The 13,558-nt window shown below is 50.5% G+C and overlaps 1 protein-coding gene across 1 annotated transcript in view; it reads left to right on the top strand.

Annotated features, from left to right (window-relative positions):
• The window catches only part of LOC132471016 (copine-8-like), a 38,091-nt gene that overhangs the window by 3,491 nt on the left and 21,042 nt on the right, over positions 1–13,558 (top strand). Inside the window, exons 2-3 of the mRNA XM_060069979.1 lie at positions 2,234–2,274; positions 7,125–7,171. Coding sequence (XP_059925962.1) covers positions 2,234–2,274; positions 7,125–7,171 — 88 coding nt within the window. The remainder of the gene's footprint in view (positions 1–2,233; positions 2,275–7,124; positions 7,172–13,558) is intronic.

Here is a 13,558-nt window from a genome sequence, read left to right on the forward strand (position 1 = left end):
ACGTTAAAAAGGTGTCCAGGCTCGTCCCTTGAAGCGTACGAGAGCAGGAAGTACGCTCTTATTTGACTTTCCGTAGTTTCTTCAAGGTAAGAGCGCTGTAACTAGCGGAAGAGATTGTCACCATTGGCATTTCATCAGAGAGATGCTGGGGGGGGTCGTTACTCTGGGACTAACGAAGGACCCCAGGCTCTTGGATCTATTTCAGGACGGTTGGCACGGCGACGCATCGTCCAGCCAAATCCCCGTCCACCAGCATGCTTCAGTGCAGCCCTGAGGACACGCATTGGCCCCCCCCCGTGACAGGCAGCTGCACCTCTCTGTAGAGCTGTCTGGAGCCACCGGCGCAAACACACGCACGCACATCCCCACATGCACGTGCAAAAACGCAAACACACACACACACACACACACACGCACACGCACACGCACACACAAGCAGAGACACACACACACAAGCAGAGACACACTTACATGCACCAATGCGCACACACAGACATACATAGGCACACGCACGCAGACACAGACACACTCACAGACATAATTATACACACAAGCGCACAGACGCACACACTGACAGAAACACACACACACACACACACACCGAGATGGGTGCCTAAAAGCTGGCACACATACACACAGGGGCCCACACGCAGACCCAAAGAAGCGCACACAAGCACAAAAACAGGGGCCCACAAGTGGACATAGACACCAAACACAAACTTAATAGAAAATAAAACACGCACACAAAGAAATGTCCATCCTAGCCAATGTGTAGGTCATGTTTCTGGAAGATGTAGGAGCCAATATCGCAGGGCAATGGAGGGAACTACCCTGCCTTTTACAATCACACACGGTACTGACAGCTGCAGCTCAGGTCACATGAGAGGATCCCTCCCCTCGCTGCCTCTCCATCAGCTCACCACACTTTGTTAGACGCTGAGCACATGTTGTCACTTCTGTTCGGAGATGGATCTGCTACCAATAAATATTCCCACCCTTTGCCTCACACATGCGTGTATGGCCCTATGATGTATGTGTCTGGGTTTGGGTTGAGAGGCTCACAAACAGCCTGCTGGTAGATTTTTTCCGCAGTTTTTTCTCATTATTTTACTATTATTGTTGTATTATTAGATCATATTCTTATTCTTATTATTACATTTTCGTCTCAGTTGGAGGATTTCTGTAAATCCTGGGATCAGGTAGTCTGCCGCGCTCCAAAGAACGCACCGGTTCAGAAGTGGGTCGCAGAACAGAGCAGAGTCGCACAGGAAGCAGCCTGCTTCTGTCTTCTCATTGGGCCCCCCCAGCCTGCTTCTGTCTTCTCATTGGGCCACCCCAGCCTGCTTCTGTCTTCTCATTGGGCCGCCCCAGCCTGCTTCTGTCTTCTCATTGGGCCGCCCCAGCCTGCTTCTGTCTTCTCATTGGCCGTGTGGTGTACCAGCCTGTGGCCTGCTGCTCTACAGATGTATTATTCAGTCCATGGTTGAATCCATCTGCCAAATATCAATCCGTTCATTCAGTTAGTGTGTGATTTGTCATGAAACAAATCCAACCCAAAGTGGAATGAGTTCCTTTCTTCTTCCCATTATATAAATAGGAGAATGTTTTAGCTGATAACAAGCTATTTCATGTGCTTCCAGGGATTCAAACCTGGTATTTCTTGTGCCAGATGGCTGCTGTGTGTGTGGGCTTCTCTGGTTCTCAGGCTTCAGGGTACAGCCAAGCATATGTAGCTCTGCTTTGTCTCCTCAAAATCTCTCTTCTCCTCGGACAAATAACTTGAAACACAGCGTGGCTGTTCTGCTCGTAGCAACGCGGGTTCCGTTCCTGCCAGCGCTCCTTTGTGGTTTGCTTATCAACAGCAACATGTATTTAAAAAAGCATTCAAAGTGTTTAGTGTGCTGTTATGTGTGGGATAATAGCACCTCATCTTAGCATCTTTAGGGGGCCACCTGGGATGGAAGCTCCGCTTTAGATTCTCCGCTTGGCAAATGAACAGAAACATTGTTGAACGTTATTCTGTATCTTTAATCCCCGAATAGAAATGGTCCAGCTTTTCAATCGCATAAAAGAGACATGTGGAGATGTGGAGTATTATGGGATGGCATCGGGCCAGGTCTGGCCCCTCCCCTTCCTCTCCCATGCCTGGTTGAGCTGTGTCAGAACGTCCAGTCCTGGGAGCGAGAAGAAGAAACAAGCCAGGAAACTAACAGAATGTCTTCTTCCTCCACAGGAACCTGCTGCACATGGACACCTTCTCCAAGTCAGACCCAGGTAGCCTTCATTCTCTCACTACTAACCCTTACCCTAACCCTTAACCTAGGAACCATTCATCACAGTTACAGCCTCAACCCTTAACCTAGGAACCCTTCATCACAGTAACAGCCTCCACCCTTACCCTTAACCTAGGAACCCTTTAACCCAGTAACAGCCTCCACCCTTACCCTTAACCTAGGAACCCTTCATCACAGTTACAGCCTCAACCCTTAACCTTAACCTAGGAACCCTTCATCACAGTTACAGCCTCCACTCTTAACCTTAACCTAGGAGCCCTTAATCACAGTTACAGCCTCCACCCTTAACCTAGGAGCCCTTAATCACAGTTACAGCCTCCACCCTTAACCTTATCCTATGAGCCCTTAATCACAGTAACAGACTCCACCCTTAACCTTTACCTAGGAAACCTTCATGACAGTTACAGCCTCCACCCTTAACCTTATCCTAGGAGCCCTTAATCACAGTAACAGACTCCAACCTTATCCTAGGAACCCTTCATGACAGTTACAGCCTCCACCCTTAAACTTATCCTAGGAACCCTTCATGATAGTTACAGCCTCCACCCTTAACCTTAACCTAGGAACCCTTCATGACAGTTACAGCCTCCACCCGATTACAGCAGAGGCTCCCTCCTTTCAGGGGCCATGAGGAGGGCCACAAGGTCCAAAGAAAAAAAAGACCTATAAATAATAATAAATGGTACCAGGCATAACAATTATCTATGTCTAAAGCTATCAACAAACCATGGGCTAAGCTTATGCCCCTTTAAGCTGTTGGAAAAGTTGAGTAGGCTGGTAATGCCTACTGTATGTGAGGCTAGCCAGGGCATCCAGCCATGAAACTAGCCCGGGGAACGGAGGCTGAATTCTTTTGGGAATTCACTGCATACAAAAAAATTAAAAAATGGGATGATCATAAAAATAAATAATAAAAACGTACATTAATTAGGCCAATTGAGAAAAATCTTAATTCTGCACACTTTATCAGCTTCATCAAAACTTGTTCCATTTTCATCATCATCATCATCATCATCATCACCATAATCAGCACCGTCACCATCATCACCATCACCCCACCCCCACCATCATCATCCTCGCCCCCAACCCCACCATCACCATCCCCACCATCATTAGTGTGAACCACATTCTCTGCTTATGCATAATTAGGACATGCCTCCGATTTTCCTCATTACAATGTTGTTTGATATCCATCTCCAGCCCCCTACTCTGAAGAAAAGGTGGCTGGATGTTGGAGCATGTGTGGTATTTACATGAAGGCATCCTTGATCGAACCTTGACATTTTTTTATCTTGGCTTCAACAATGTCGATCTGAAGAACAATAGACGATTAAGAGCCAGTTCACCAGTTATCTCTATTGGCAGATAGAAATAGAAACCTGTGTGTGTATCTGTTGAATGTGTAGTCAACAGATTGAGTCTGCACTATATTTTGTACACACACACACACACACACACACACACACACACACACACACACACACACACACACACACACACACACACACACACACACACACACACACACAGTAAAGGCATGTGGCCCTGTTAGTCAACGCACTGATGAAATTTAAAATACAGTTAACCTGTTAATGGGAGAGCAAAACCAAAAGCAGAAGTCTCAGTCTTCACCCTTCACTCCTTCCAAGCTAGTGAGCTTGCAGCCATTTCAAGTCGATGTCATGTCCAGGAAAGCCCTCCCCTTCTATAGCAGCATGCTCTCTCCTCTAGACGGAGGAAGGGTTGAAGCTGAACATCAAAGCTGGGACAGCCCATTTACAATCTGAGCAAGAGAACGAGTGGCGGCTGACTTGCATGAATGCATTTCGTAGACACCAGACCGTGCATAATGGCCAATTTTAGAAGGAAAGAACATGCTTTAAGTTTCAAAATGGACTGCTCCTACATAATACTGTAAGGGTGCTGAAGGTTTTGCTTTCTCGTACCACAGTTTTCCCAAAACGTAGACGAACACGGAGCATGGCTCTTCAAGGTAGCGGACGGTAGGCCAGCCACAGACACACAAACCCAGTTCAATGTGGCGCAGCACGGCGCCGGCTATTGATATGACCCACGGATTACCGGCTTAACCTCTCTCTTCCTGGCATGCGGGGGCCTGGAGGGCCAGAGAGACCAGGTAATGATCCAACGCCAGAGGGGTCCCGATCCTCAAACCCTTCTAGCCCAGCCCGATCTGGATAAAAAAAGAAAGTGTGGATTGAAACACATCTGTCGGTCCCCAATATTAAATGCCTGCTCAAGATGAAACGAGGACAAACGGATCAATAATAGGAAAGATTGACAGGAGACCCTTGATCCTTTTGAGCTGTAGGGTGCGGGGGTTACAGCGGGAGCGATCGTAGGTTACCATAGGGATAAGTGGTCTGTGAAGTGAGGTCAGTGTCCCCGTTTGGTCCCTCTGTCTCCTGCTCTGTCCACGTGAGGCAGAATCCAGCTTTGGTTTTCCACTCTGCTGGAGGTTTGAACAGGCAGCCGCCCTCTCCCCGCCGCCCAGCAGGCGGCGTCGGGGAGAGGTCTGAGCCCCGGTCCCACCTGCGACCCGGGAGAGGAGCTGAGCCGGCCGAGGCCAGGCGGTGGGGGAGGCCTGTAGAAGCACCATCTGGACCGGAGGCTGCTCCATAATCTGAGAAACTCTCCTGGGCTTGGGAGGGGGGGGGGGGTCAATGTGAGGAGGATGATGATGAAGTGCACCACCTTGACGGGGCTGGCTTTGATGACCCAGATGGCTCTGTGACAGGACCAGAGATCAGTTCTGGGAGCACGTAGACGGAACCAGTACTCTCCGGCTTTGACTGCCGCCATATCAGCTATGGCTCGGTCTCTGTATATTTTTCTTTTTACATATGTGTCTACATATATACAGTATGTGTATTCATCAGATTGCTACAGTACAGGTCAGATGGATGCAGTTTATTGCAATATTATATTTAATTAAATACAGAATAAGGAGAATCCAACCTCGGGTAGGGTCAGACAGGACCGCAGGCTCCTGAGGATCCAGGAAATTAGAGATGAGGAATGAGTCATCCTCTGCATGAGTAGGAGTACTGAGGCCAGCACTACCAACCATCTGTGTATATGTGATGGCGCCTCTTATGCTGAGAGACAAAGTTGGACAGTAGAGAAACGGCTCTGCTCAGTACCGCGGGCGCTTCCAACTCTCCACTCGCTCTCTGATTCAGCTGGCTGGGTCCGGTCTGACAGCCGCACGGCTCGCTTCTTTCACAACATCAACATCTTCTGGGAAAGGCTTGCATTGTCCTCCTCAAACATGCTATATTCATCTACATTCACACGCACGCGCACACAGCTATTTATATTATTTATATTGTTAAACTGGCCGACCAGGAGGACCTCGTGTGTTGGGCGGTGTCTGGTTGCTATGGTCTGAGATCCACAGGACATCGACATGGTGGTCTTGTAGGGTGTGGATCTTGCTTTAAAGGATATGAAGAGTCTGTAATGAATGTCCCCCGGTCCCCTCGTCTCTCCGTCCCCCCATCTCTCTGTCCCCCTGTCTGTCCCCTCATCCCTCTGTCCTCGCCTCCCTCCGTCCCTTAGTTGGGAGGAGTGAGGAGAAGGTGTTAGGGGCCAGAGATGGTGGTGGGCGTAGTACAGCCCGGAGGGACTTGAGGGCCAGGATTGTGTCGAGGGATAGTAATCAGGAAGCGGAGAGGAGACCAGAGGATGTTTGAGATCTGAGGAACAGGAGGGCAGTCCAGCAGGTGAGAAAACATCTGTAAAGAGGGAGAAGATGAAAGGAAATTTGTGTTTGTCTGTGTGTGTGTGTGTGTGTGTGTGTGTGTTGGGTGTTTGTGTGCGTGTGGGGTGTGTGTAGGGGTGTGTGTGTGTGTGTGTGAGGATGAAGAGGAGACCTGGGAGGTGGCTTTATTCGGGGGCAGAGCAGAGAAGGGTGGCGGGGGGATGAAGATGAATTAAAGTGAGGGGAAGAAACAAGGGTTTGATGGATGAAGGAGGTATGGGAGACGTCTGAGCCCTAAAGCCCAAAATACATTGCCGGCGAACGGCGTGTGTCCAAAAGCCGCCTCTATTATTTTCTATGTACAACCCCCACACCGGCGGCGGCTAGGCGTGCGACGCCCCGCGATCCTTCAAACCACTGCCCTGAAAAAGCTTCTTCTTTTTAACTGCATGCTGAAAGTCGACTAGTTTGCACCCTATTGGTGCTAGGGGCGGCACTTGACACACGTCATATGACGCGCCGCCGCACTGCAGCGGCGGTATGGTTTAAGCTTAAGGGAAATAAAGTCTTTAGTCCTGGTCCATCTTTAGTCCTGGTCTGTCTTAGTCCTGGTCCGTCTGAGTCCTGTGTCTGTCTTTAGTTCTGGTCTGTCTTTATTTGGTCTGTCTTTAGTTCTAGTCTTTCCTTAGTCCTGGTCCGTCTTTAGTCCTGGTCCATCTTACTCCTGGTCTGCCTTTAGTCCTGGTCCATCTTGGTCCTGGGTCCATCTTAGTGCTGGTCTGTCTTTAGTCCTGGTCCATCTTAGTCCTGGTCTGTCTTGAGCCCTGGTCCATCTTGAGTCCTGGTCCATCTGAGTCCTGGTCTGTCCTTAGACCTGGTCTATCTTTAGTCCCGGTCCATCTGTAGTCCTGCTCTGTCTTTATTCGTGGGTCCATCTTTGGTCCTGGGTCTGTCTTTAGTCCTGGGTCCGTCTTTAGTCCTGTAACTGTAGCCTGTAGCGCTGTAACAGATTGGGATGAGTCTATATTGTGTATATTGATCAATGTGTAATATGTGATGCGATAAATGCAGCTCATAACTCTGTGTCTGTGGCCCTCCCTCCCTAGTGGTGGTGCTCTACCTGCAGGGGCTGGGGACCAAGGAGTGGAGAGAGGTGAGTGTCTTCCCTTTTCATGTTGACCGTGGCCAGAGCTCTCCCGGGTCAAGGTTATGAAACACTAATCTCAAGGAATCGTGGATCAGAAAAAGCTTTATTACCATGGAAGGTTGCACCTACGTTGATGTTTTGCCAGCGCAGCGAAGAAGAGTGTATATGAAAAGGCCACATGTTCCCATGACTAGGAATAGCTGTTGAGCGATCATGCGGGCGGCGGATGAGATGAAGAGTAGATTTCATCTGGTATGACCACCAGTCAACATGTTCATGTTGTTGGCTGGAGTCACATGATTATCATGGGAAATTGATTGACATTAAATTCTTTATATATGAAACATCTCTGCAGATATTTTGAAATAAATAACTACAACATACACTGTTGATCAGCTTCCACAAAAGACTCAAGACTCACTTGTTCAGAGTTCACCTAGACTCTTCACAGCCACCCCCTCCCAACCCTCCAACACACTTTTGTATGTTGTCCGTCCTGGCACTAATGTACGCACTCATGGTATGTTGTACTTAGTTATAGGACTTAGTTGTGTAGCATCTTATCCTAGCTATCTTTGTTGCATACGGAGAATGGATTAATTTAACAATTGTAAGTGCTTGGCGCTCGTTTCTATGAACATCCTTCCTGTACCGACAGCAATTTATTTTTCTCCTTCTACTGACAAATGTACATATTGTTTGACGCTTTGGATAAAAGCGTCTGCTTAATGCCCTAAATGTAAATGTTAATGTCAATGATTAAATGTCTCTGAGAGAGAGTTGTAGGGAGGGAAATATAAAAGCTCCCTCCCCCTCTCTGCTCCTCCCTCCCTCCGTCTCTGCTCCTCACTCTCTCTCTGCTCCTCCCTCCATCCCTGCTCCTCCCTCTGTCCCTCCCTCTCTGCTCCTCCCTCCCTCCCTGCTCCTCCCTCCCTCTCTGCTCCTCCCTCCCTCTCTCCTCCCTCCGTCCCTCCCTCTCTGCTCCTCCCTCCCTCCCTGCTCCTCCCTCTCTCTCTGCTCCTCCCTCCCTCTATGCTCCTCCCTCCCTCTCTGCTCCTCCCTCCCTCTCTGCTCCTCCCTCCCTGCTCCTCCCTCTCTGCTCCTCCCTCCCTCTCTGCTCCTCCCTCCCTCCCTACTCCTCCCTCCCTCTATGCTCCTCCCTCCCTCTCTGCTCATCCCTCCTCCTCTCTGCTCCTCCCTCCCTCTCTGCTCCTCCCTCTCTGCTCATCCCTCCCCCTCTCTGCTCCTCCCTCCCTCTCTGCTCCTCCCTCTGCTCATCCCTCCCCCTCTCTGCTCCTCCCTCTCTCTCTGCTCCTCCTTTCCTACATTTCTCCTCGGTTTCTTTCAGGGTGCCTTGTGATTCATTGTGATTGACAGGCAAGATGGATTCCCTAATCCAATTAGGCAAGTGAGGCCCACATTGGTCAGACCTGAGCATGGAGCGGTGTCATGGAGCGGTCTAAAATGTTGCTCCTACGGAGGCAGGAGCAGTCAACCAGAACAGAGATATTCACAGCGCATTTCACTTACCAATAGCTGATGGATGGTTCTGGCATTTCCAACCAATTACATTTAAATAATAGCTCTTAAATCATACCTGCAGCCCCTTAATAAACCGGTTGTTGGAAGAATGAATGAAGAAAGAACTTTGTTGGACCTGTAGCAGTTCATTTTGCTGACCCTTACCTCCCACAGAGCTGGTCCTGTGATTCAGAGAAAACGAGAGAGAGCTGAGAGACTATTCTGTTACAGACAGATAGATAGACTATGTACTCTGTAACCTTTTGCTGTTCAAAAGAGTTGAGAGAATGATCTAATCACCCTTTAAAGGCTGGGAACAGTCCTGCAGCTGGTTCATACTAGAGCTATCAGCTTTGACACCATATATGTCTTATTAAGCTACACAGCTCATTGCAGGGTGAACAATTGAACAATTTACACAAGTTCAGTTACACAAGTAACAGCAGGCGAAAGCAAATAAAACTTCAACAGGTGAATAAAGGACTAAAATAAATGTTCAGCTCCCACAGAGCAGTAAGGTTATCTATCAAAAGAGTACGGAGTCTTCAGTTTTATCCACCACTGATAATCACATTTTGCACCTTTAATCTCATCTCATCTTATCTCATCTCATCTTCGTCCGCTTATCCGGGGTCGGGTCGCGGGGGGAGCAGCTCAAGCAGGGGGCCCCAGACTTCCCTTTCCCGGGCCACATTGACCAGCTCTGACGGGGGGATCCCGAGGCGTTCCCAGGCCAGTGTTGAGACATAATCTCTCCACCTAGTCCTGGGTCTTCCCCGAGGTCTCCTCCCCACTGGACGTGCCTGAAACACCTCCCAAGGGAGGCGCCCAGTGGGCATCCTTACCAGATGCCCGAACCACCTTAGCTGACTCCTTTTTAAGTAAAGGAGCAGCGGTTCTAATCCGAGTTCCTCACGGATGGCTGAGCTTCTCACCCTATCCCTAAGGGAGACGCCAGCCACCCTTCTGAGAAAACTCATCTCGGCCGCTTGTACCCGCGATCTCGTCCTTTCGGTCATCACCCAACCCTCATGACCATAGGTGAGGATAGGAACGAATATCGACCGGTAGATCGAGAGCTTTGTCTTGCGGCTCAGCTCTCTTTTCGGAACAACGGTGCGGTAAAGCGAACGCAATACCGCCCCCGCTGCTCCGATTCTCCGGCCAATCTCACGCTCCATAGTACCCTCACTCGCGAACAAGACCCCGAGGTACTTCAACTCCTTCACTTGGGCTAAGGACTCATTTCCTACCGGGAGTAAGCAATCCACTGGTTTCCTGCTAAGAGTCATGGCCTCAGATTTAGCGGTGCTGATCCTCATCCCAGCCGCTTCACACTCGGCCGCCAGCCGATCCAGTGAGTGCTGAAGGTCACAGGCCGATGATCCAATGAGGACCACATCATCTGCACAAAGCAGTGACGAGATCCTCAGACCACCGAACTGCAACCCCTCCCCACCACGATTACGCCTCGATATCCTGTCCATGTATATCACAAACAGGATTGGTGACAAGGCGCAGCCCTGGCGGAGACCAGCACCCACTGAGAACGAAACTGACTGGCTGCCGAGGACGCAAACACAGCTCTCGCTTTGGGAGTACAGAGATTGGATGGCCCTGAGGATAGACCCCCTTACCCCATACTCCCGCAGCACCTCCCACAGTTTCTCCCGGGGGACTCGGTCATACGCCTTCTCCAGATCCACAAAACACAATTAGACCGGATGGGCATACTCCCTGGCCCCCTCCAGGATCCTTGCGAGAGTGAAGAGCTGGTCCGTAGTTCCACGTCCGGGGCAAAAACCGCATTGTTCCTCTTCAATCTGAGGTTCGACGATCGGCCGAACCCTCCTTTCCAGCACCTTGGAGTAGACTTTACCAGGGAGGCTGAGAAGTGTGATACCCCGGTAATTGGCACACACTCTCTGGTCCCCCTTTTTGAACAGGGGAACCACCACCCCGGTTTGCCACTCCTTTGGCACTGTACCCGACTCCCACGCGATGTTGAATAGGCGTGTCAACCATGACAGCCCCTCAACACCCAGAGCCTTTAGCATTTCTGGCTGGATCTCATCAATCCCTGGGGCTTTGCCACTGCGGAGATGTTTGACTACCTCAGTGACCTCCACCAGGGAAATTGACGACGAAACACCATCAAACTCGAGCTCTGCCTCATACATAGAGGGCGTGTTAATCGGATTCAGGAGTTCCTCAAAATGTTCCTTCCAACATCCGACGACCTCCTCAGTTGAGGTCAACAGAGTCCCATCCTTACTGTACACAGCTTGGATGGTTCCCTGTTTCCCCCTCCTGAGGTGCCGGATAGTCTTCCAAAAAACACTTTGGTGCCGACCGAAAATCCTTCTCCATGGCCTCTCCAAACTTCTCCCACACCCGCTGCTAAGCCTCCGACACGGCAGCAGCTGCAGCCCTTCGAGCCTGTCGGTACCCTGCAACCGAGTCAGGAGTCCTCCAGGATATCATATCCCGGAAGGCCTCCTTCTTCAATCGGACGGCTTCCCTGACCACCGGTGTTCACCACGGTGTCCGAGGGTTACCGCCCCTTGAGGAGCCTAAGACCCTGAGGCCACAGCTAGCCACCGCAGCTTCAGCAATGGAGGCTTTGAACACCGCCCACTCCGGCTCAATGCCCCCAACCTCCACAGGAATGCCAGAAAAACTCCGCCGGAGGTGTGAGTTGAAGATACCTTGGACGGGGGCCTCCTCCAGACGTTCCCAATTCACCCGCACCACTCGTTTGGGCTTACCAGGTCTATCCGGAAATTTCCCCCATTCCCTGATCCAACTCACCACCAGATGGTGGTCGGTTGACAGTTCCGCCCCTCTCTTAACCCGAGTGTCCAAAACATGCGGCCTCAGATCAGATGACACGATCACGAAATCGATCATCGATCTTCGGCCTAGGGTACTCTGGTACCAGGTACACTTATGAGCACCATTATGTTCGAACATGGTGTTCGTTATGGATAATCCATGACTAGCACAGAAGTCCAATAACAAACAACCACTCGGGTTTAGATCAGGGAGGCCGTTCCTCCCCACCACGCCTCTCCAGGTGCCTCCATCGTTGCCCACGTGGGCGTTGAAGTCTCCCAGCAGAACTACAGAGTCCCCTACTGGAGCCCCATACAGGACTCCATTCAGGGTCTCCAAGAAGGCAGAGTACTCTGAACTGCTGTTTGGTGCATACGCACAAACAACAGTCAGAGTTTTCCCCCCTACAACCCTTAGGCGGAGGGAGGCGAGCCTCTCGTCTACCGGGGTAAACTCCAACACCGCGGTGCTCAGCCGGGGATTTATGAGTATCCCCATACCCGCCCGGCACCTCACGCCCTTGGCAACTCCGGAGAAGAATAGAGTCCAACCCCTATCCAGGAGTACGGTACCAGAGCTGAGACTGTGCGTGGAGGTAAGCCCCACCAGATCTAACTGATAGCGCTCCACCTCCCTCACAAGCTCCGGTTCCTTTCCCCACAGCAAGGTGACGTTCCACATCCCCAGAGCCAGCTTCTGCCGCCCGGGTCTGGTCCGTCGAGACCCCTGACCTTCGCTGCCACCCATGTGGCTGCGCACCCGACCCCAATAGGTCTTCCCACAGGTGGTGAGCCCATGGGATGAAGAGAGGGGGGATGCCACGTAGTTTGTTCGGGCTGTGCCCGACCGGGCACCGTGGCAAACCCGGCCACCAGGCGCTCGCCATCGAGCCCTCCGTCTGGGCCTGGCTCCAGACGGGGGCCCCGGGCTTCCTCCGGGCCGGGTCACATCTCCTCTTCTTAAGTTATTCATTGAGGTTTTTGAACCATTCTTAGTCTGGCCCCTCACCTGAGACCACTCTGCCATGAGAGACCCTACCAGGAGCACAAGGCTCCAGACAACACAGCCCTCAGGTTCACAGGGACACGCAAACCTCTCCACCACGATAAGGTGACGGTTCCAGGAGAGGTACCTTTAATCTCTCGATACATGTATGTGTATATTTATAAAGGGTGCTGTTGATTAATGTGTCCGGCCTAAAACATGACATACAGACACCAGATGAATCACACACAGGTCCACACACGTTCTTTGTAGATCCACTGATTTATCCTTTAGTCTCCAGGTGTTGTTGGGCTTCTTTGCAATACTGGAAACAAGTTTCACTCACACGCACATGTACGAACGCACGCACTCACTCACTCAGGTGGCCCGCCTTCCAACAAGCCCTGCATGTGAAAGCCTTCCCGTTGGTAACCTGGGTGCTGCAGCAACTCCCAAATGTGTTGGTCTTGAGCTGGAGAGGTAGCTTCGTTAGCGTGTTCTTCTGAGTAGGATATTTCATTGGTCTTAGAGCTGGAGAGGTTGCTTCGTTAGTGTGTTCTTCTGAGCAGGATATTTCATTGGTCTTAAGAGCTGGAGAGGTAGCTTCGTTAGTGTGTTCTTCTGAGCAGGATATTTCATTGGTCTTAAGAGCTCGAGAGGTAGCTTGGCTAGCTTGTGTGTTCTTCTGAGTTCTGAATTGTGTCCAGCACCCTGTTAGCTAATTTATTTATTTAACTTTATTCTACCAGGAATATCCCCATTGAGATTGAAAATCCTTTTCCAAGCGATCCTGGCCAAGAAGGCAGCATGAAAATATAAAAGTATTAGTTTAACCCCTTTAGCAAGCGGCGTACTACGGAGTACAAGAATTACTTTCCATCCAAGGTTCCTAACATGGCTCTGAATAGATCCTTGAGAGAGGTTAAACGCTAAACACCCTCACTCAATATCCCCCCTCACATAAGAAACGCACAACTACCTTTTCTGTCTCCCCCAGAAGCTTCTACAGATGCTATTGTAAAGAGGAGGCGTGATTGACAAGTGCAGATTGCT

Source organism: Gadus macrocephalus, chromosome 13 (genome assembly GCF_031168955.1).
Source record: "Gadus macrocephalus chromosome 13, ASM3116895v1".
NCBI lineage: Eukaryota > Metazoa > Chordata > Actinopteri > Gadiformes > Gadidae > Gadus > Gadus macrocephalus.